This window comes from Gossypium hirsutum, chromosome A13, assembly GCF_007990345.1.
Source record: "Gossypium hirsutum isolate 1008001.06 chromosome A13, Gossypium_hirsutum_v2.1, whole genome shotgun sequence".
In the NCBI taxonomy this organism is placed as follows: domain Eukaryota; kingdom Viridiplantae; phylum Streptophyta; class Magnoliopsida; order Malvales; family Malvaceae; genus Gossypium; species Gossypium hirsutum.
The window spans coordinates 100947252-100971535 of NC_053436.1; the positions used below are offsets into that span (position 1 = coordinate 100947252).

At 32.2% G+C, this 24284-nt stretch overlaps 1 protein-coding gene across 2 annotated transcripts; it reads left to right on the forward strand.

Moving 5' to 3' along the window:
• The first annotated feature begins 16876 nt into the window (after nucleotides 1–16876).
• LOC107893109 (protein SCAI) lies at nucleotides 16877–23504 on the forward strand. Of its 2 annotated transcripts, none has more exons than XM_041085451.1 (10): nucleotides 16877–17386; nucleotides 18045–18432; nucleotides 18978–19184; nucleotides 19460–19681; nucleotides 20507–20576; nucleotides 20664–20888; nucleotides 21549–21640; nucleotides 21773–21955; nucleotides 22023–22159; nucleotides 23016–23504. In XM_041085451.1, the coding sequence occupies exons 1-10, from the start codon at nucleotides 17253–17255 to the stop codon at nucleotides 23239–23241; spliced, it is 1884 nt and encodes a 627-aa protein (XP_040941385.1). In that variant the 5' UTR covers nucleotides 16877–17252; the 3' UTR covers nucleotides 23242–23504. The 2 variants fall into 2 exon arrangements, with proteins under 2 accessions (XP_040941385.1, XP_016673521.2); XM_016818032.2 differs by having other exon boundaries at nucleotides 16929–17386; nucleotides 20507–20573.
• The last annotated feature ends 780 nt before the right edge of the window (nucleotides 23505–24284 follow it).

A 24284-nucleotide genomic window follows, 5' to 3' on the forward strand; every position in this document is an offset into this window, starting at 1 on the left:
GGAGCTCTAGAAAGCAACACTCGATCTCAATGTCTACTGTCGAGGCTGAGTACAGAAGTCTTGCTGATGCTGCCTCAGTATTGCTTTGGCTGCAATCGATTCTTACTGACATGGAAGTAGAGTTGACTAGCGTGTCAAAATTATGGTGTGATAACACCAGTACTGTAGTTATGGCTGCTAATCCTGTATTGCATGCCAAAACCAAAAATGAGGATCTTGATCTACATTTTATTCGGCAGAAGGTAGCTGCTGATCACTTACAGGTTAACTATCTTCCTGCTTCATCCCAGGTTGTTAATATATTGACAAAACCCTTGGCTGCTCCAGCTTTTACTCTGCTGCGTTCCAAGTTAAATATTCTGAGTCCCATGGAAGCTGGTGCATTTCTTTCTTCACCAGAAGGAAAGAAGCAGGATGAATGTTGATCAATAGATAGCTGTGTTATATAACAGCTGGTTGTATTTTGAATGTGAGTCAATTGTTCAAGTTTGTTACAGGAGGTTATGAGGAAGAAGTGTTCCTTGGTCTATAAATACTGTGCTAATACTCTATTGCACTCAGATTTTTGATTCAATAATAGTTGATATTTTGTTTTTCAAGAAAAAACTGCTGAATATAAAAGTAAAAACAGAACGAAGGACTTAAATTTAAGCAAAAGGAATTCAGAAAATTAGAAATGGTGAAGTACCCTCTTTATTCCATGAAGAGTACTATAAATACTAAAATAGCTAACAACTAAATCTCCTAAATAAAAGGAACACTACTGGCACTAAACAAAGACTAGGTCTGTTTGAAATAGACTTTGACTGACTCAAGAACTACCTTATTCAATCAGTAAATAGTAACAAATAATTTCTACATTAACCTTTAACACTCCCCCTTAATGTAGACACTCTCCAACACCCAACAATTCTCTCAAATGTACGAATTTCTTCGGTGGAAGTAGCTTTGTGAACAAATCAGCAACTTGTTCTTCAGTGCAACAACACTCCATCTTGATATCTCCCTTTGCAACCAGCTCTCTTATGAAATGATGACGTGTTTCAATGTGTCTTGTTCTACTATGATAAACATGGTTTTTTGTCATTGCAATTGTTGACTGATTATCACAATAGATGGTAGTTGCCTCCACTTGTGTTTGCTTTAAACCATTAAGAATTTTTCGTATCCAAACAGCTTGACAAGCAGCAGTAACAACCATATATTCAGCCTCCGAAGATGATAAAGCAGTTGAAGGTTGCTTTTTTGAGCTCCATGAAACAGCTCCGTTACCCATGTAAAAACGTAACCAGTTGTACTCTTGCGATCTTCAATGCAGCCACCCAAATCACTATCTGAAAAACCATACAGCCTTAGATTGTTAGAGAACTTATACCATATTCCAAATGAGCTTGTCCCCTTCAAATACCGCAAAATTCGCTTGGCAACTCCAAAGTGATGCTTGCTTAGACTCTGCATATATCTAGACAAGAGACTTGTTGCTTGCAAAATATCAGGTCTACTATTTGTTAGATACAACAGACTCCCAATCAAACTTTGAAACAATTGGCAGCCAATTTTCTCTCCCTCGTCATCTAAACAAAATTTTTGATTGGTGCACATTGGAGTACTCACGAGATTGCAATCCTTCAAATTGAACTTTTCAAGAAGATCATTCACATATTTTTCTTGATACATAAAAATACCCTCTGCACATTGTTTAATTTCTAGTCCTAGAAAGAAACTCATCAACCCCAAATTAGTTATTTCAAATTCGTCTGCCATCAGCTTTTTAAACTCATTCGACAAAGCACTACTGTTGTTAGTATAAATCAAATCATCAACATAAAGGTAAATAATGAGAATATTAAAAGTACCTCTATTTTTCACATATAGATTTGGCTCACTGGGACTTCTTTGAAAACCATTATTATTGAAATACCCATCAATTCTTCCATACTAGGCTCGCGGTGCTTGCTTTAAGCCATATAGAGCCTTTTTCAACCTATACACTTTCTCTTCTTGATTTGCAATATCGTAACCTTTTGGTTGTTGCACATATACTTCTTCTTCTAGGATCCCATTTAAAAAAGCTGACTTGACATCAAACTGATAAACCTCTCAACTTAATTGAGCTATAATTGACGGAATAACACATATGGTGTCAAATCTTGCTACCGGAGAGAAAGTTTCTTGGAAATCTAACCCTTCACGCTGCATTTGCTTTATGCTTTTGAATGGAACCATCAGCCTGGAATTTAGTTTTGAAAATCTATTTTAACCCAACAGCTTCTTTTCTATTTGAAAGTTCTACAAATTCCAACATCTTTTTCCTTTCCAAGGCTTCCATTTCATCATCCATTGCATCTCGCCATTCCTTGGATTTGATTGCTTCTTCAAAGACGAATGGATCTTCAATTTGGTCGAATTGGCATTGTTCAGTGCTTTCATAAATTTCTACCAACGATCTCTATTTTTAGATGGTGATTCTGATGTAGTAGAGCTTGATGAAGTGGTATTTGGAACTACTGAAGGACTGCTTGGTGCTGATGAGCAATAACTTCCATCTCCATTTTCTTGACTAGGATGAGTGTCGAGACATTCACCATCTTCTAGTAATGCTTCTGAACCTACTTGTAATTCCTTCCAATTCCAAGAGTTTTTCTCATCAAAAACAACATCACAACTAATTAATAGCTTCTTAGATAAAGGATTATAAAATCGATATCCTTTAGTTTCAGAGCTATACCCAACAAAGATATATTTAATGCTATTATCATCTAACTTTCCTCTCTTTTGAGAAGGAATATGCACAAATACAATGCAACCAAAAACTCTCATATGAGTTACCTCAGGTTTCCACCCATGCCATGCTTCAAATGGTGTTTTTTGTTCTAGAGCTGCTATTGGAGATCGGTTGAGAATGTACACTGTTGTGTGAATTGCTTCTTCCCAGAAACTTTTTGGAAGATCTTTAACTTTCAGTATGCATTTTCCCATTTCAACAAGACTCTGATTCTTCCTCTCAGTGACTCCGTTTTGTTGAGGAGTGTAGCTTGCTGTTAGCTGGCGTTGAATGCCAGATTCTTCACAGAATTTGTTGAATTCAGTAGAGAGAAATTCTCCACCACGATTTGTCCGCAAGGTTTTTATAGGCTGGCCACTTTGTTTCTCAATACTTGCTTTAAACTTCTTGAAAACTGAAAGAGCCTCTGACTTTTCTTTGACAAAATACACCTACGTCTTTCTACTATAGTCATCAACAAAGACTAAAAAGTACCTGTTGTTATTGAGAGAAAGTGTCCTCATTAGTCCGCAAAGATCAGCATGAATAAGTTCAGCAAGTTGGGAAGCTCTCCTTACCTTGCCCTTTGGAAACGAATCTTGATGTTGTTTCCCAAATATACAACTCTCACACACATCATCAACATTTTTTATTAGAGGTAAACCATCAACTAGATTCTTTTCAAACATGAGTTTTAAACTACCAAAATTTAAGTGCCCATATCTGTGATGCCACAACCAATTTTCATCAAATGATTCTGCCTTCAATGCAAGCCTATCATCAGTTGCGAAATTATAAGGAAAAATCTTATTTTTTACCATCGGAACACTAGCTAACAGGTGCTTTTTCGACTTATCCTTAAAAATGTATCAATTGAATTCTTCAAAGATAAGTGAATACCCATCTACCATAAATTGCCCAACACTTAGCAAATTAGAATTTAAATCTGGAACATACAAAACATTATGAATACAATTAAGACCTAGGGAATTCAACTGCACAGTACCTTTTCCCTTTGCTATACGAACAGTTCCATCACTAAGCGTAATTCGACTAGTTACTGACTTATCTAAGTTGCTGAAAAGACTTAATTCACTTGTCATATGATTGCTACAGCCACTATCTATGTACCAAACTTCAGAAGAACACTCCTTAGCACTGAAGCATGTAATGAACAGGCTTTCTGTCTCATCTTCTTCACTATCTTCATGAGCCAAGTTAGCCTGCTTCTCTTTAAGCTTGCAAAACCTCTCAATGTGCCCGTACCTTTTGCAATAGTATCATTGTTTTGGACTACTATTTTCCCCTTTATCGCCATCTCTATAACGTTCGTTCTGTCCATTGAATCGACCACCAGCCCTACCTTTTCTTCTCCCACGAGATGAATTTCCTCCACACCAGTCATTGAAGTTTGTTTCGCTGGTGCCCTTTCCACCACGAGAGTATTGTGCCCTACTATAAAAGGCATTCTCAGCAGACGCATTACCATACCTTTTCATCCTATCATCATGAGAATAAATAGAGCCTTGCAACTCATCAACAGTTAACACACTCAAATCTTTTGACTCTTCTAGAGCTGCAACTACATGATCGTATTTCCTAGGTAAACTCCTAAGAATTTTCTCAACTACCCTTTGCTCACTTAAATCCTCACCATATTTTCGAATTTGATTCACAACATCAATTACTTTTGACATATAATCATCCAAAACATCATCATATTCCATAATAAAATTATCAAACTTCCTACTCAGAGTTTGAAGTTTGATAGTCATCACCTTTGCAGTACCTTGATATGCCATTCGCAGCATGTCCCATGCTTCTTTCGAACGCGTCACCGCTTCAATGCGAGGAAAAATTGATTCATCCACAGCTTGTTAGATGAAAACAAAGCTTTAGCATCTCTCTTTCTGATATCTTTGAGAGTCTCAGCTGCAACCTCCTCTTCACTGTATCCATTTTCCACCAAGTCCCATAGGTCTTGGGACAAAAACAAAGTCTTCATCTTAGTGCTCCAAACTCCATTGTTCCCTTGAAAAATTGGAACCAACGGCTGTGAAAGGTTCATTCCATTCTGATTGCTTGCCATCATAAGCTTGAACACAGGCCTCGAGTAGCTCGGATACCAGATGTCAAGAAAAAGCTGCTGAATATAAAAGTAAAAACAGAACGAAGGACTTAAATTTAAGCAAAAGGAATTCAGAAAATTAGAAACGGTGAAGTACCCTCTTTATTCCATGTAGAGTACTATAAATACTAAAATAGCTAACAACTAAATCTCCTAAATAAAAGGAACACTACTGGCACTAAACAAAGACTAGGTCTGTTTGAAACAGACTTTGACTGACTCAACAACTACCTTATTCAATTATTAAATAGTAACAAATAATTTCTACATTAACCTTTAACAATTTTCAGAGTTTATTCTTAGACTTTTGAGTGTTTTAGTGTTAATTTAACATACATACTCTTAGCCAGCACAACACTAATGTGAAACCTATAAATGCTAGCCCTTCTGAATATGAATAGGTTGTGTTAGGTGCTATTCCATACATCAGATACCTCAATCACACCTCATCCTACTTATACAAGAAATTGTTGCCCATTTATTTTGCTGCAATTCTTACAAAACTTTTATTAAATGCAGTATTAGGGTTGCACCTCCTGTCAGAATATCATTAACATATATTATCAAAACTAGGATTTAAATATGCAACAACTCCTTCTATTCTTTTAAAATTTAAAATTTAATTCTTTTATTTTAATTTCGAAACATTTACTCCTTACATTTATTTATTCATTTATTTAAAATCTTGCTCCCTTAATCCAATTTTGTCATTACCATTATTGACAAGACAATTAGAAAAAGCAAAATAACCTTTTTAGCTTTTAATATTTAAAATTTCTATTAATTTGATTACATAAAAATATTAAAAATATATTAAAAATACAAATATTAAAAATTATAAAAAATGTAAAAAGCTCATAAAAATATTAAATAATTACAAAATTTTGTAAAAATATTATAAAAACATGGAAAATGTAAAAAGAGTATGAATAAGCATTAATTATTATTAAAATTATTTAAAAACTTATGATTCGTGGCTCATCGAGAAATGGAGGGCATTTTCTACATAAAGGGAACAATTCTTGGAGCCAAGGTCGACGGGAAGCGCTAGTGGGGCTTCACCTCCCTTAAAATGGGAAATTATTTCTTTAGGCTCAAAAAAATTAAAAAATTTTAAGTTAATATATGATAAAATTATAATTTATCTCCTAAAATGGTAAATTTTTAATTTAATCCTTTTGAAAACCTTATAGATATAAGCCAATACAATAGTAAAATTACATTTTAACTCTTATAAAACTTAATCTCGTCCCCTAAAAAAACTTAGGCTTCACCTTTGCTTTGAGGGTTCTTAGATTTCACCATGACAAGTTTATAGGAGAAAAAATCTTTAATGTCCAATGAGACAATTATAAAAATATTAAAAAATTAGTAAAAATACAAAATTATAAAATATATATTTAAAAGCACCACCATGAACTCTACAATTTTTAACCTTTCTTCCCCTGCCACCATCGTCCCATGCAAATCCTCTACCTAGTCCATTGCTCACCATGCAAATCCTCTACCTAGTCCATTGCTCACCTTTACCTCTATTCCTTTAAGAGGTGTACCATTTCACATTATTCAATTATTATCCAGATCATTTATTAACTAAAGCTTAATTTACTCTTACAACAATCATAATTGCAATTCTAACATTGAACCTAATTTTTACAATTACTCGCTCCAAAAATTTCATTTACAATCAAAGTTTATTTTCCAACAAAATGTTTATAAGAGTGTCGAACAAAATAACATGAAACTCCAAAATCACCTCACAAAATGCAACCACGACCAACATTTTGGTTAGCTTAAACTCTTAGTTAAAAGCTGATTTTATTTCCTTAATTATCTCCAATAATTATTCCATAAAATTTTCATATCCAAGTAAATTTAAATAAGCTGAACCTCCAAATAAGATAAAGATAAGGATAAGGATAATACTTGCATTCAATTAACCACTCCTCCTCCTCCACCTATTCAAAATAAAATCCATCAGCTAGGTAAAAAAATTCACTACTTTAACAAAAAATCATTTACTGATAGAAAACTTACCAAGATAAATTAAGTAAAAAATACCAACAAATTTACTGCACTTACATTGTCCTAAACAGATGTCCAATTGTTGTCCCGATAGTTTATCCAAATAGATGTTTGAACAAAAAATGGAATAGTGTTTCTACATACAGTGTAAAGAAATATTGAAACAGAAAATGTAGATTCAGTGATTTGGACTGCTTAGGTCTCAACAGTGGTAATTTTGGACTCTATTGCATTTTGTATACAATAACGGCTGATATGTCTTAGTCTGAAGCTTTTCTTCTTCCTCTTTCAAGTTTATTTTTTACTTACAAATGGGTGCTTGTTGGTAAGTCCTTTGTTTCAAGTTTTAACTAATATTCGACCTCAAGAATGAAATGTAATGTCTGATGGCTCCCTTAGCTATACAAATGTAACAAATTAAAATAGTTCTGTCAAATGAGTTTTCCTCACTTTCTTCTTTATGTTTATTTTGTTTGCATTTGAATCTAAGTGGTAGTTTTATGTTTTTCTAAGTTTAATTATATATAATTAATTACACGTTTAAGGTATACGTTACATATCATTAATAAAAGAATGTACATTATAATATCATAATTATATAATAATTATATATTATATATTCGTAATTTATTAATTTGTATATAACAATCAATATATTATATGTAGTTATATATTTACAACTCACGTTATAAAATAAATTCATATTATAATTTTTGGTTTAAAGTAATTTAACTAATTGGTTAGTCAAATAATAAATGGGATAAACACAAATTTAGGGATCTTGATGATCCAATCTCATTATTCGGTTAAGTTTACAAATACAAAAAAGTAGAAGCTAAATAAGATTTAAGAGAATAAGACTTTAAAAAGATATTTATTTCTAATTTTATTATTAATTATTATACTTAATTTTAGATAATATTGTATTATGTTTTTATACGTTATTTATTAATTAGTGAAAATTATAATAAATGTTTAAGGTAAATATTGATAGTTAAATTATAGTTTTTATATAAGAGATCTTGGGTTCAAACTTTGTTAGAAACATTTATTTTGTAATCAATAGATTCAGATTAGATATCCGTATTTGCTCTGAATTTGCGGCAAATAGTAATTTTAAAATTTAAATTTGCAAAATTCAAGTCATATATCCCCACTACATCTTGAAAATTGAGGAAATTGAAATCCCTCAATCAACAACTGGTTGTTGTTGAAGCTCTTCTTGAAACCACCTTCAAAGAAATATCCCACCCCATCTTAAGATCCTTCTTACCATGACCCAAACGTCGAGAAAGGAAACATAAAAAGTTAATTTCTCATACTGAAAAATGGCATAGACCTGATTCATTTTTGAAAGACTGATTTTCTTTCGTCTTTTTAATGGACCCTGAACGTCAATTTTGGCATGCACTCTCATATAACCATGACCACCTTGACTGATTAGTTTTGTATCATGAGCAACAAATTTTCCTATAAATCACCAAACTGTCTAGCCATTGCCTCCGTCATCAAACCATGTGATAGATAATGGATTTGAACTTAAAAATCTGCAAAACTAATAAAACTCGTATAATGGATCTTCTCCACCCCCAAACTGTGAAACAATAGGATATGAATGTTAAAAGTCTATGAGGAACCATCAATTACTCTTTCCATATCCATCTCATGATAAAACCAAACTAAAAAAATGCTTTTTACGAAGATCTGTGATTGTAACCCCTCCTAACGAATGCTAGAAATTGCCCATAGTATTACTGTTGTAATACCCCAGAATTTTGGTTTATGAGTGTCGTAACCATTTTTTTGAAAAACGGGAATTGACTTGAATTTTAAAAAACGAAAATGAAAAATGGGGAATCGCCACCAATCTTTTTTTATGAGGTGTGATCGGATCACCTTAAATTAATCATTTTAATAAAAGTTAAGATTTGCGAAAATGATAATTTTTTGGTCTACGAAAATCAGAAAATGAGTCTGGGAATCGGTTACGCACGAGGAAGATTAGCACCCTTGATACGCCCAAAATTGGTACCTAGTCGATTAATTAGTGTCTTAGTGTCGAAGATTGAAAACTTGAAAGACTTTTGAAATACGATCCCTCTTTGTAAAGAAAATGCTCAAATATTAAAGACATTCTCGTCTCAAAATATGAAATGTCACATCCAGTGAGTTAGGACACAACATATTGAATTTTCGAGAGCGAGCTTGCCTTTTATATAAAATTTGCGTATTTTAATTTGTTAGAAGGGTATTCGATTATTTAGAGTAAACGAGAAAAATCGAAACCCAGTAAGTTAGGGTACGTTTTCCTGAATTCTCAAACACTGAATATTGTCTTTATTTTAAAACAAATTCTTATTTCTAGATGACAAAATATCACACCCGGTAAGTTAGGGCACAACACTTCGCATCTTCGAGAATAAGCATTTTTCAAAACTCGTATAGTGATTTAAAAGAGTATTCCGTTATTTAGGTTAAATGAGAAAAATCGAAACCCAGTAAGTTAGGGTACGATTATCTCGGATTACCGGATACGGAATATCGGGCACGATTATCTCGGATTACCGGATACGGAATATCACTTTTATGAAAGAATTATTTTTGAGGCATTGAGTAAAAACATAATGTAATTTATAGTAATACATAAAAGCAGATTATGATATTAATGATAACGTGTAATAATGAGTGATAATAACGAGTAATTATGAAAAGATGACATAGAAGAAAGGTTAATAATACGTAAATATAAACAAATGCGTGTGAGAAAAATGAAATAATCGAATACATAAGTAAATTAATGAATAAATAAATATAAAGATGGCGAAATAAAATGATAATGATAGCGGTAATAATAATATAAAAGCGCATACATATACGTATCAAGGTACCTACGTAATAATAGAAGTAATAAAATATATATATATACATAGCAATAATAGTACGATATTAAAATACACATATGCATGGTATATATAAAAATGTATAAGTAATATAATAAAAATTACATGGTATGTATATGTTAATAATAATAATGATGATACAAATAATGAATGATTTGAGGTTTGAAAGGATTTACAAAGATATAGATAAATAGATGATGAAACGATAATAATGTGAGTAATGAAATACATAAAAAATAAGTACGCAAAAATGTGTATATTTATATATATTATTAGTTAGTATAAAAGCAATGGCGTATAGATAATTATATATAAAATGTTAAAAAGTAATGATACAATAGTGATGATAATGGAAGGTGTAATAATAATAGTAACAATACAGAGATAATGATAAAAATAAAGAAACATTATATGAATATATATTGAAATTAAATATATGATAATATTGAATGTGTATACATAATGTGTACATGAAATGGGATAAATACATGTAATTAGTAATACTAACGATATATACATAATATATGTAAAGGAATATACGACACACATGTATATAGAAATGATAATGATGCAAAAGAGAAAAGAAAAATAATTAATAATATCATATAATATATATTAAAAAAATGAAAATAAAAAAGTATATAATAATATTAAAAGAATATACATAATATATATAATATACAAAACAAAATATATGCATAATATATTAAAATATATACATAATGTACATAAAATATACGTATATACGTATTTATATAATACTTACAAGGAACAAATATATGTAGTAATGCTAATATATGCATAGTACAATGTATATACATCAAATGAATACATATATATATATAACATACAAATACATTAATAAAAACAATAATATTAAACTATTAATAATACTATGTAACGTATATATATTATATATAAGTATTAAGTAAGGATAATAAAATATAAAATAAATAAAGTAACAATGACAAATTAAATGACTAAATGAAAATAATGAACTAATAATAATAAGATAAACAAGTAAATAAAGATAAGAAAGGAGGATTAAAACCAAACTGATTAGGGGTTAAATTGGAGCAAAATTGAAATCAGAGGTGCAAATTATAATTAAATAAAAAACGGGGGTAAATACAAAAAAACGCATGAGTTTTGAGGACCAAACGAAAATAAAACCAATTTCTGAACATGTGTCCATCACCGGCACGTCCGCGCATGAGGGACCAAATTGAACTCCAAGCGAATTTACGTGGCCAAATTGAAGAACAAAAGAAAAATAGCAAAGGATTAAATTAAAAGGAGGAAAGATACGGAAGGACCACGGGCGTAAATAGCCCAATTAGTGAAAACACGCGGATCCCAGGGTAAAACGGGTCGGGTCTTCGGGTCGTGCTTAAAACGACGCCGTTTTGGCGTTCAGGCCTAAGGCACAAAACGATGCCGTTTTATCATGCTATAAAAGTTAAATTTCCTTCAAAAAATTTCATTTTTTTACTCCTTCCAAAAAAAAAAGCTGAGGCCTTCTCTCTTTTTCCTCTCTGCAGGTGCCCTAGGTCCGGCCAGCACTCCTCGCTGTCCTTCGGGCCCTCCGCCGCCAGTGCCGTCGCCGGCCACCGTGCACGGTGGCTGAAATTTCGAAAAAAGGTAAAATTTTTTGTATTTTTTTATATATTCGTGTATGCTGTTTTTTAAAATATAAAATAGAGAAAGATATGTATGAATGGGTCCGAAATAAGGAAAAATAAAAAGAAGATGGATAAACCTTCGGCTCGAAATCTTTGGACTGCCTTCTCTGTTTTTTCGCTGCGACTTTATGCTTATCTTTGGATCTGTTTTTGTGTTCTGTATTTAAAACCAAAATGTTGTTCTCATTTCACCAATGCCGAATGTTACAATGGTTTTTTGATTTGGCCTTTTATAGGCATTTTTTCTACAACTTGCTTCTTGCTTTCTGTCTTGTCTCGTTAATGCTTGCAGGTACAGCTTTGAGCGGTGGCACAGTGATGAGGGCGGTGGCTGCAGCAGGCAGGAGGTGGCAGACGGCCAGAGGGTCCTAGGTGAGGCTAAGTGGGATTAGGGTTTTCTTTTTCTGATTTTCTTTGGGTTGGGTTAGTGTTTTGGGCTAAGAGTTTTGGGTTTGTATTGGGTTTTAATTGGGTAGTTGGGTTATGTTTATTTGGGCCCAAAATTGGGCTTGTACAATGAGAAAGGATAAATAGTTCAAAAGTGAAATAAGTATTTAGAGAGAAAGCATGAATAATGAAATTTAGTAAGGTTAAATTGTAAATTTGTGAAAGTTAGAGGACTAAAAGTGTAAATTTATTCTTTATAATTGTGACATGGATATGTATTGATATGTGGATTTGGAAAATTGAGATACTGGTTAAATTAAAAAAAAAAGAGAAAATATATAGGGATTAAATTGCAATTTCCCTATTTTATGGAGGAGAGACTTAAATGCAATTTTTTTTTAAAATGATATTTGGAGACACAATGATGTGGTAATTATGGATGAAATGTGGAGGAATTTGATTGGTTGGTGAAATAAGGATTAAATTGAAAGGAAAGAAAAATGTAGAGATTTCTAAAGGAGAGAGAAAGTGGAACAGGAGCAAGTTGGACAACAAAAATAAAAGGGAAAGAAGGAAAGAAAGAAAGAAAGAAAAAGGGAAAAAAATCCATGAATTTTCTTTGATATTCTACCCTAAAACTATTGCCTAATTTCATATCCTAGAGTGTTATGAGATCATTTTTTACCATGGAAATCAATTAGTTGAAGGAGAAAGTAAAGGTAAGCATAGGAAAGAGAAGAGAAAGGTTGAATTCAAGTGAAAAAAATAGGTAAGTACTTAATTGAGTTCAAGCTTGTTTATTTTATTTTAAGTGTTTAAAATTGTAATATAAAAAAAAAAGAAAAAGATATGATTATGATGAATACTGAATTTAGTTGTGAATATGTCAATAAAGGTATGTTAGTAAAGTAAAAAATGATAAAGTGATAATTTATTGATTAGTGAATTTAATGAAACTAAGGATTAAATTATAATAGTGAAAATTTATTTATTTGTCATAAATTGATAAGTAAGTAGATGTATTATATTGAAATTACTATAGAGAGGATTAAATTGTAAAGCGTATAAAAGGTGTTATATGAAACCAACAGTGTGATTAAAGACTTAAATGAAATGTTATGCGATAGTAATGAAGTTTAAGGTGATATAATAATTACTGAATTTTTATAAATTTAAAAACTAAATTGTAAAATGTTCAAAAGTTATTATGTGTACTAAAATAGTGAAATAATCATTTGAATGAAGTGTTTTATGAAAGCAAAGTGTTATATGAAAGTAAATTAAAATGTAAAGTGTAAAGTATTGTAAATATGTGATACGTTAGTGTTCATTTGAATTAATATATGAAGTGAGGATGTAGTGCATGTGGTCATGTAATTCCAAGTGAATAAGTAATGTGATAGAGAGTGATATATGTGATATGCCAAGTATGTTATATAAAGTGAATATGAGAATGTGTAAAAATGAAAATATTATGCATATGTTTATATGATTTAAAATGAAAGTGTTATATGAATAAATGTCTTAATAAGCTTAGAAGATATATGATATGTGATAATGAAATGATTTTGGAGTTGAGAGGGGTTGGGGGTTCAGATGGGAACCAGGCTAGTGTTGCGGGGGTTTGAAGGGGATTGGGAAAGGAGAAATGAGTTATGTAATGTGTTTAATGGAGTTCCGTATATTTGCTGGAATTATATTATCAGAGTTTCATTAAAGTCTGAGAGTTTTATTTTGGCCTAGAGTTATGGAATTTATTAAAATACTATATGTTCTAACTGATTGGAACTCCTTTAAGATTCACTAAGAACTGCAAAAGTGATATGAGAAAGTAAAAATATTATAGTGATATATGTGTGATAGTAAAAATTATAAGTTATAAAGTTAATTTAAATGATTTTATGTTTTGAAAATAAATTAAAAGTTTAAGTATATTAGTGAAAGAAACTATGTGAATAAATGTCATTAAAAAATATTTAAATTATATATATATAGTAAGATTAAATTCAATTGAGTACTTAAGTTATTCAAATAGCTTAACGTGTTTGTTTAAACGTGTAGGTGGAAGAAAATACATTGAAGGTATGTGGATTACTTTATAATGATTGTTACTTCAACTTCGATCACATTACTAATCCAACTTACAATACCAATTTTTTTTGGTATGTATATAAATTTAATTTGGACTTTAGAGATAGCATGTACTTGAGTTTAGTAGTGTATAAATGTATAATAAAAATGTTACAAAATAAGTGTATGACTATAATTTCAAAAGAAGATTATGTGCTTAAATGTAACTGATGTTCAGACCTATTATCAGATCTAGTGAGGAGTGTTACGAGCCTAACCTAAAAATGCACAACACTGGAAGTTAGAAAATACCTTACTACCCAACCTATCTTGATCTTCTCCAACGTTGATCTGCCAGGCTTCCTCTTCCCCATCTTTAATACTAAGAGTCTAAGACCCGCCATGTCTTCCTCCATCGTATCCAAGAAACAAGACCTGCAAAAGAAAGAAAAAGCAAAGATCAATAGAAGAAACTAGCCACAAAGGCAGACGAGAAAAGAGAAGAAACGTGCCACGAATGGTTTGATCCCAAGTATTTACTTTAATAAATTGTTTTATTCTCTCATGTTCCTCTCAAAAAACTCAATTATAAAAAATACTTCCTTAACAATGTTTAACTTTCCTTCTTGTTCTTGCTTATGTTTTGATTTGGTCCATTTTCGTTTTGAATTTATGTTCAAAACAGTAATATTCAACCATGACAAGCAGAAGAGCAAAAGATTTTTGTAAGAACCAAAACAACACTTGACCCATTTTTGTTTATGAAATTCCATTGCATTTTCAACTGCACAATATTGAAACCAAACTTGATCCCACTATTCTGATTTTCAGCCCAAAACATACATAAAATGTATTCTAAAAAAACAATGCTAAACATTTGTAACTATAAAATCCAGTCTGGGGCTGACCAAAACATAAGACCTGCAGTTTACCTGCCACCAAAGTTTAGAAGGTAGAAAAACAAGTAAGTTTACCTGCAGTTTCAATTAATCACATGAAAAATAGTTTTTATAATGAAAACTGGGCTTTGGAGAAATTGAACTAGCTGAGCTTAGCGGCTTCAACGAAATCTCCATCTTGTCGAGCTGGACTTGAGTCCTAAGTTTAATGATCATTTCAGTTTCTTGTTTCAATCCATCGCATTCTTTGCTCTTATTTTCGTTTGCTTATCTCTCAAGCATTCATCATTTACTTTAATGTTCCCCATCTGTGCTTTCACCCGTTTGAGTTGGACCCTCATGTAATAATAGCTAGGGTTATGAAAGAGAGAATTTAGTGAAAGAAAGAGAGAAGAAGAAGAGAAGAAAAAGAAAGAAAGAAAGAAAAAATCAAAAAGGAAAAGGAAAATAAAAGAAAATGAATAAAATTGATCGAAAAGAAAAAAAAACCATAAGGATTTACAATGCAACTTGGCCTAAAATTTTCGGATGATTGAGTAAGTCAGACTAATGCCATTACACCATTAAAGGATGAAAATGTAAAAAATTGATAGCTTTCGCGATTATAACATAACCTTTTTTTTAAGTTATTGATAACAAAAACATATTTTAAACCATAAATAAATAATTAAATTTATATCATTGCATTGTTAATTGCAATTAAAGGCTTAGTAATGTTGTTTGAATAAGTCCAGACTTAACTAGTTGGATTGGTTGAACTAAGAGTCAGTCTGGGTACCGGTTCGAAAAGTCACTTTAATGAATTGACAAAAAATTGATTGAATTGGCGGTGGAATCAATTCAACCAAAATTTTTAAAATTTTTGAATTTTTGAATGGTTTTAATCCACCGATTGGTCCGACAAACCAATTAGTCTGACGAACCAGTAGCTTGATCGGTTTGACTACCGATTTGGTTTTAAAAAATATTGGGCTTAGTGATCAAAATGTAAAAACTGATAAAATTAGTAATCATATCGTAACTTTATAAAATTTGATGACGAAGACATACTTTATACATACATAAATAACTAAATTTATAATTTAGCCAAAAAAAATTTCTTGGGTAAACTATACCCATGGTCACTCTAAAATAGGGTTTGTCCTATTTTAGTCACTCCAAATTTTTGTTCACAATTTAGTCACTTTAAATAAGATAATTGTGCGAATTAGTTACTGTCGTTAAAATTTTCATTTTCTTTTATCGGATTGCTGACATGGCACATTAGCCCATTGAGTGACTGACATGTGATATTTTTTGTTGACTTTTGACTAAAGTTTAGGAACCTCTCTATAAAATTTAGGGGGGATTTGGACTAATTATAGGGATGTCCCTAAACTTTAGTCAAAAGTCAACAAACAAAACAACGTGCCAATCACTCAATTTGCTAAAATTTCATAGACAATATAGGCCTGAAAAATGGGCTTGGGCAAAAAATAATGTCCATTTTCTAAATGGGCCAAGCCTCGGGTAAGCTTTTTTGTCCCGAACCCGACCTATTAGAATTTGCCAAAAAAATTACTGTTGTTTTTTACTATTTTTTCATTGTTTTGCTATCATTTCACTATTATATTACTATTATTTTGTTATTATTATTTGGATATTGTATAACTCTTATTTTATTATTAAATTTGCTTCTATTTTAGAGCTATTTTATTGTTAAGTTGCACTTTAAATATATTTTTAATTTTTATTTATTTATTGGGAAATATTTATTTTAATATTTTTAGTGTATATGGTGTATTATATTTTTTAAATTTATTTTATATAAAAAATAATATAAAAAATTTTAATATAGGTAAACTGAGCTCGATTTTTAGTATTTTTATTCAAGATAGATTTCGGTAAAATTTTAGGCTCATTTTTCGGATTAAGTCAATCTCGAACCTAAAAAATAGGCCTAAATTTTTTACTTTACTCAGCCCTAGCTATGAACAATTTTAATATTCAATATTAGAAATCCATAAAAAAATAAAGTGATTAAATTAAAATTTTTAAAGTGATGAAAATAGGACGAATGTTATTTTGGAGTCTCCGTGAGCTTTACCAAAATTGTTTTTCTACTAAAAGAAAAAGTGAAATTGATAAATTCACAAAACCTCAGACAGACAGTTACTGCGATGTGCGATCACTAAATATTGAAGGGAAAACCAAAAACCAAAAAACCTCTCCTCTATTCTTTTGATCAAATTCTAGATTCGCCCCTCTTAATTTCACTCGAATTTCCAGGTAACCCTGTACGATTAGATCATCCGAGTAAATAAGACCTCCAATTCGGCCGGAGAGAGTTGGGGTAGCGGCCATGTGAGAAAGCCAACGGAGCACATTCGTAAGTCCAAAGAAAAATAAGAGAAGGAAATGTCGCAGCAGCAGATGAACAACAATACCAGTAGTAGCAATATTCCGGTGAGCGAGAGGTATTGGACTTTAGTTGATAAAGCTGATAAGAAATTTTCGAAGATCAGAGACTTGCCTTACTATGAGCGCAACAGGTATAATATATAATTTTTTTTGTGTGAAACTTTTCTTTACTTTTATCGTCGTTTGGGAATTAGGATTTTGTAGTTTTTAATTTCTTTGATTTTTCTGCAATTTTAAAGGTAAATAATTTTATTGGAGAGAAAAAAAATTATAAAATCTATTTTCGAGAATGGTTTATTTAGGATGTCAAACCAAATTATTGGATTATGCAAACTTATTTTCGTTTTCCTTTATTTTTGGAGGTTCGATTTGGTGGTTAATTTTGCCTTTTCGTTTCTCTTTCCTGAAACAGAAAGCAATAATGCATTTGGATGCGAAACTGAATTATGATTCAAACAACTAAATTTGAAGTTCTAACTTTTTTCTGATAACAAAATATATATTTTTAATAAATATTGAATAATTATTTTGAATTGATATTGCATTTTTGTCATTACTTTTTAATTAATTATGATTTTACTTTTACCACTTGCTTTTGCCTGTTAGGAATTATTTGGGAAGGAAACAGAGAATTGTAGACGATGAGTCTTCAAACAGATAATTGAAGAGAACTTTAGTTAATTGAAATAGTGTGGTTCTTTTATTGTGTAAATGGAACTATAATTTGTGGAACATTAATTGAAAGACAATTTATTAATGAACTTAGCATATTTGGTTTCTACTTCATAGGTACGATACATACTTTTACAAGGTATTCAAAGTCTACACTCAGTTGTGGAAGTTTCAGCAGGAAAATCGGCAGAAGCTAGTTGAAGCAGGGCTTAAGAGATGGGAGATTGGTGAGATTGCATCACGAATTGGTCAGCTTTATTATGGACAATATATGCGAACAAGTGAAGCGAGTTACTTGTCTGAGGCATATATCTTCTACGAGGCGATATTGACAAGGGAGTATTTCAAAGAGGGATCATTTCAGGATTTCAATCTTGCAAATAAACAATTGAGGTTTCTAGCTAGGTTTTTGATGGTGTGTTTGGTTCTAAACCGGAGAGAAATGGTGCATCAATTAGTTAATCAGCTGAAGATGTTGGTTGATGAATGCAAGAGGACTTTCCAGGTCTTTATGACGTAACCATGCATGCTTAATTTTGCAGGGCTACATTTCTACAGCTAATGAAATATAGATGTGCCTTAAATAAGATTGCATTTTGTGAAGATGAAGTTATTTATATGCTTCTTTTCACGTTTTTTTTGGGCTTTTTTTTTTTTTGGGGGGGGGGGGGAAGGTTGACTTTTGAGTTATGGAAGAAAGAGGTAATCAACATCATTAGTAGCATATCATGGAATAAACAAGTCATAATAGATATTAAGCATGAGGTTTATGTGTGGGTTTGAGTGAAAGATATGTTACCTCTGTTTTTTTCCCTCTTAAAATTAATCCAAAGTTTCACAGAGAATATAGTAATCTTTGATTGTGGAAGTAACTATAATCCAATGTTTTAAAATTTCCATGGTTCCTGTCATTTGGTGATGGTTTCATTCAGATGTTAGATGTTCTTTTAGGAACCTCCAAATCTCCTTTTAATATTGAGATTTGGTTTTTTTTGAATGACAGTGATTACTTATGTCCAGATTAATGATTGTAACCCAGTTTCTCTCCAGGACACTGACTTTAAAGAATGGAAGCTGGTGGTTCAGGAGATAGTAAGATTTTTGAAAGCTGACACCGCTTTTATGAATATCAGGCCTTTAAGGTATAGTCTTGTACTGGACCCTCACCCAGATGTTCTACCTCATGTTGCTGCACCAGTTGCAAGAAAGAATTTGAGATTGCGGGATGCTGTGCTGAGCAGCTACCATCATAACGAGGTTAGGGAAGGTTTTGTTTTTCCTGTCTTTCTCATAAATGGTATAGCGTCTGCTATATGCATGTATGCAGATATATGTATATATAGCTTTAAATGTTGAATTCATTTTGCCACATCCGTAATTAATGAATTAAAAATAGCTTGTAATCTATCTCTTTCTACTGTTTACTCTCAATCAGGTCAAATTAAAAATGTTGAATTCATTTTTCTACTTTTGTCATAATGAATTAAAAATAGTTTGTAATCTATCTTTTTCTCCTGTTTATTCTTGATCAGGTCAAATTTTCAGAGCTCACTCTTGACACCTTTAGGATGCTTCAGTGCTTGGAATGGGAGCCCAGTGGTTCTTTCTACCTGTCAGCTGGTGGTAAAAATGGTCAGAATGGAGCCTTAGGATCTAGTCGCATTAACCACTCCCAAGATATTGCTGATCCTACTTTGCCACCAAACCCGAGAAAAGCTGTATTATATCGTCCATCTCTAACACATTTTATTGCGGTAAGTTTAAAACCTGTGAATAGATATTTTCTTCAGGTTTTAGTTTTGGGGCCATTTAGGTTGCTGTTGGCTTCCATAATGCTGCTTTTAGTAGCCAACGAATCCTAAAGGTTGTGTTTTGAGGAGGTGTAATTATTACAATAAGATGGCAATAGATTAAAATTTTTTTGGGGCCAGGAAAGAATAAAGTTTAATGAAATAAGTATTTTTTGGCGCTAGAAATATGGGAGAGGGAGAGAAGAGCTGGAGTGTTGCAGTCAAACTTTCCAATGGGTGTACCTTTTAAATGAAAGGAGAGTAAAGGTATTGAGTGATTGATTGGATTAGGATATCATAAACTCATTTCAATTTTTAAGTGAAGCCAAGTTCATAATAAGACCAACTTAGGCTCTTGCATTCTGTATTAGTACAGGAGAAGTATAGGGATGCAAAAGAAAATGCAGTACTTCTAAGCTGCTGGTGAGTATCAATTGTGTTTTATCTCAATAACATATCTAAGTAAGTATTAATTGTAAATTTATGTGAAGATAAAGGAGATTATTACCTTGACAAATTACCATTTCTCTGTCCATTAATGAGATATTTTCCTACCCTTCAGGGAATTAAGAATTACTGGATACTTTGTACATGAGTACATGACTTTTCTTGCATGTCAAGGGATATAGTAAAACCATTTACTTTGACACAAATGACGTAGCTTGTTTATGTAACTCATCTGCCAACGTCAACAATGACTCTGGGGTTTACTAATAAAATTGTGGTTTTATACGTGCTACCTTTCTTGCTCTGTAGTATGTTTTATGTTGTTGTACCTTCTGTGAGCAGGTTCTGGCAACCATCTGTGAGGAGCTCCCTCCTGATGGTGTTCTCTTGGTATATTTGTCAGCTTCAGGTGGTCAGTTTTGGCTCATGCTTGCCATGTTTCTCCCTGTGCATTATCATAATTGCAGCTGCTCATGCCTTTTATAATAAATTGCTTCAGGAACAACTGGACATACTTTGTCTCCCTCAGGTTCTGGGACCTGTTTCAACGCAGCAGAAAATATTACAAGGGACTTTCAATCTCATACAATTCACTCAGATGGAACCTCCACTTCATCTATGAGTTCACCAAGCAATAGCCCAAACCCTTCGGCAAGTCAAAAGAAAGGAGATTGCATCAGTTACCATACTGGTTGCTTGCAGTTTGGTAATTGCGGGAGTGGAGGTATGCACAAAGTTCTGAGCAATTATCAATCTCGTACATATAATCTGCTATTGTGTTCATTGTTTAGCTTATTTGATGGCTTAATCTATACTTTTGGGATGAATTGAAGAGATTTCATATATAACCTATCTCCTCGCAAAACTATTCTCCATTATGAACTTAAGGTCTATTGGGCATGTCATTTTGTAAAGTCATAACTCATGCAAATGCCAGTCAGTTGATAGCCTTGTTGGGATCTTGTTCAATGATTCTCTACATTGTTGTTTTTGTTGTAATGGTAGTAGGTTTTAGTACTAGTTAATTTTAGGATTCACTTTCTCACAGTTTTTTTTTTATCAAACATGTCTCATCATGTGAAAAAGTAATATGCAACATCTCTGCTGTTTCTAATGCTTTGCAACCAAGAATCATGCCAAGCATATTGTTTGTATGTTTGAAACTTTCTTCCTGGCATAATCTAAATGCTTAAGGAGCTTCCTAAATGGCTGGTCTTTATTTTTCAGATTTTTAATATTTATGTTTGTACTGGGTCTTACTCATTTTCCATTTGAGAATTACGTCAGTCCTTTAATAATTTGATTTATTCATAGTCTTAACATTATTACGCCTGTCTTCTAGAATTATGAATGTTTGTCCTAACATCTAATACCTCATTTCTAGGATTGAACTGTATTTACCCCAGCGACTTAATTCCATTCACAAGAAGACCACTTTTTATAATAATTGAAAGTGATGCCAGCGAGGTGTTTAAGGCAAGTGTGTCAAACCATGTCTCGTTTATTGTTGATATTTTTTATTGTGCATAATTTGTAATTGTATCTTCTATTACCTATTTTACTTATCAAACCCATGTCAGAGCTCGTCTTGTGTTAAAACATCTGCAGGCTATTAGTGGAGCTGAGAAAGGAGAGCGAGCTGCATTGCTTCTGTCCCCTAACTGTTCATTTCCAATTGGCAGTAGTGATGCTTCTCGTCACTCAGTTGGTAGCCTACTCACAATTTTTCTAACAGCTCCATTGCAGGCTTTTTGTCTGTTGCTTGGTATTTCAGGCTCTGATATTGAAATGGTAAGGAAGAAATCCTCTACTTTTTCGTTTTATTTGTTTGGTATATTAAGCGCTAGAAAAATTCCAGGACACATATAAACATGCTGAAAGCCTGCTTTCTTCATCGTTAAATGACTGGGGCTTGACATTGGCAACATCGGATAACCTTGATCCTGTCTGGGCACAGATTCTTGGAGATCAGTTCCTACGACGGTTTCTTCTTAGGTAATTTTGTGTTCAATTGTGAGGGTTGAAATGTTTAGGGAAGCATGTGGTAAAAATGTTTCTTGATTTTTATGAAATTCTACCAAACATCTGCATTAAAGTTTTTCAGTCTCTCTATAACGTGGTGGTTAACGAGTCTCACTTTTTAATATTTTTGCAACACTTGAGCTTGGTTCTTTCTAGTGTTGAAACTGAACTAGATCAGCCAATTGAAAGTGGTTGGACTGGGAGTGGGCAATTTAATTGGTCTTGTACACTGGATGAGACCGTTCATTGACTAAGCCTGTAGAAAACCAATTTAATCGGGAAAACCAGTTTAATATTATGTTTATTATTATTATTATTTACATTGATGATATTTGAAATTTTAAACCTTTTAGTTTTATAGTAAGTCCAACATCATCAAGTCAAATGTACATTTCTATTAATCATTTAATGTTTATTTAACATTAAATTTTTTAAAATATCTAAAAACTCATTTAAATGAGTTGGACAATTCAACCGGTTGAACTAGAAATTCGGGTCTAACCATTTTGACATCTAGTCTAGTGCTTTTTTACACTGGTTTCTGCTGAACTTAAATGATGTCCCCAAATCTGGATTTATTCTTCCCTTTTTCTTCCAACCCCACCACAGTAGATTGGAGAAAGTGCCACAATGTGTCACCACTCAGTCAGTAGTATACAACTATGTTTGAAACTAGAATCCAAGTAACATAAATGTACATATTTGATGTGAGAATCATGACTGTTGCCCTCTATCTAGAATTTCTTTGCTCATGCGTTGGCAAGTAGGACTTGTAACCAAGACTATTTGACAATTTGCAGTTAAAACTTAGTTTGTATCAAATTTGCAGATTTATCTTTTGTCGGGCAGTATTGACATTGTTTGTGCAAACCTACAACAAGGAGGAGTTCCATCCCGAATGTATGCCAGCACTTCCGGATGCTGTTTCACCAAGGACAAGTGCCTTTCAAACCGCAGTTGTGCAGCTGGCTAAACTGTTCCATGCCACCAAACGGTTTGTTTTCACAGAAGCAATTCCACTTCCTGATGATATAAACAGTGGTACACGGTCTTGAATTTTCTTTCTCAGGAATTGGATACTCCATAACTATGTGAGTTTTACGACTGTTAGATTTGAAAACCGAGTGTTTGATGATTGAAATGGGTAGTGCATGGTTCATTCTTATGGTCACTGTTTCATGTGTATGTCTGTAAAATTAGAATTGGATATGAAGTTTGTTTGTTTTTGTAATGCAATGATGAAAAGGTTAATTTCCAAAGTTGGCAGGTACTGTTATGATTATTCTTTTTGGAATAAAGGGCGGAATTATTTTGCTCATTAGGATTCAAGGTTAAGGAATTGAGGTTTAGAGTGGTGATCCTCGTATAATACAAACTCAGATTTTTTTCCTCATATCTAACCAAATTCTACTCACTTGAAGAAGAATTTAGGAATATTATTATTAACATTAAATTACCTTATTTAAAAAGAAAACCGAAATATTAAGAAGTAATCTATATTACCTCTATAACTATTGATTTAAAAGTTGATTTTTTGTCAAAACTAATGGCTCAAAAACAGAAAAACTAAGAAGTAATCGACTTAGAGTTATACACCAATATCCATTTGTATCAACATGTGATAATTTTATACCACGTTTAAAATTACAATATAATTTGATGAAATAGCATAGATTTAGCTTTTATGGTTTCAATTTTTCCAAACATTTATCCCATATTTTGCTACTTATTTATAATACAATTATAATTAATAAATTACCGACACTCCAAACCGTAAAACCAAACATAGTTTTGTCTCTCTCTCCCCCTCTCCCCTTCTCTCTCTCTCTCTCTCTCTCTCTCTCTCTCTCTCTCTCTCTCTCTCTCTCTCTCTCTCTCTCTCTCTCTTTCTCTGTGCAAATATTTTCTCCTTTTGCTGTGTTTTATAATCAAATAGGTAGTTTTAATGGAAAATCATATGATTATGATATTAAGATAAATAAAAAAAAGAATAAATGTTATGGTAAAAGAGTGAACTAGGTACACACGATCGTACTCCAGCCAGTGTCCTTACCGGTGTAACTCTCTGAGTATTCACACAGCCATGTCATATGCTCGT

Excerpts from the sequence above, each read along its gene's own strand:
- LOC107893109 (XM_041085451.1), top strand. The coding sequence starts at position 17,253 with ATGTCGCAGCAGCAGATGAACAACAATACCAGTAGTAGCAATATTCCG. Across the intron at positions 20,889-21,548 it reads TGGTAATTGCGGGAGTGGAG|GATTGAACTGTATTTACCCC; the intron begins GTATGCACAAAG and ends CCTCATTTCTAG. Across the intron at positions 22,160-23,015 it reads CTACGACGGTTTCTTCTTAG|ATTTATCTTTTGTCGGGCAG; the intron begins GTAATTTTGTGT and ends TCAAATTTGCAG.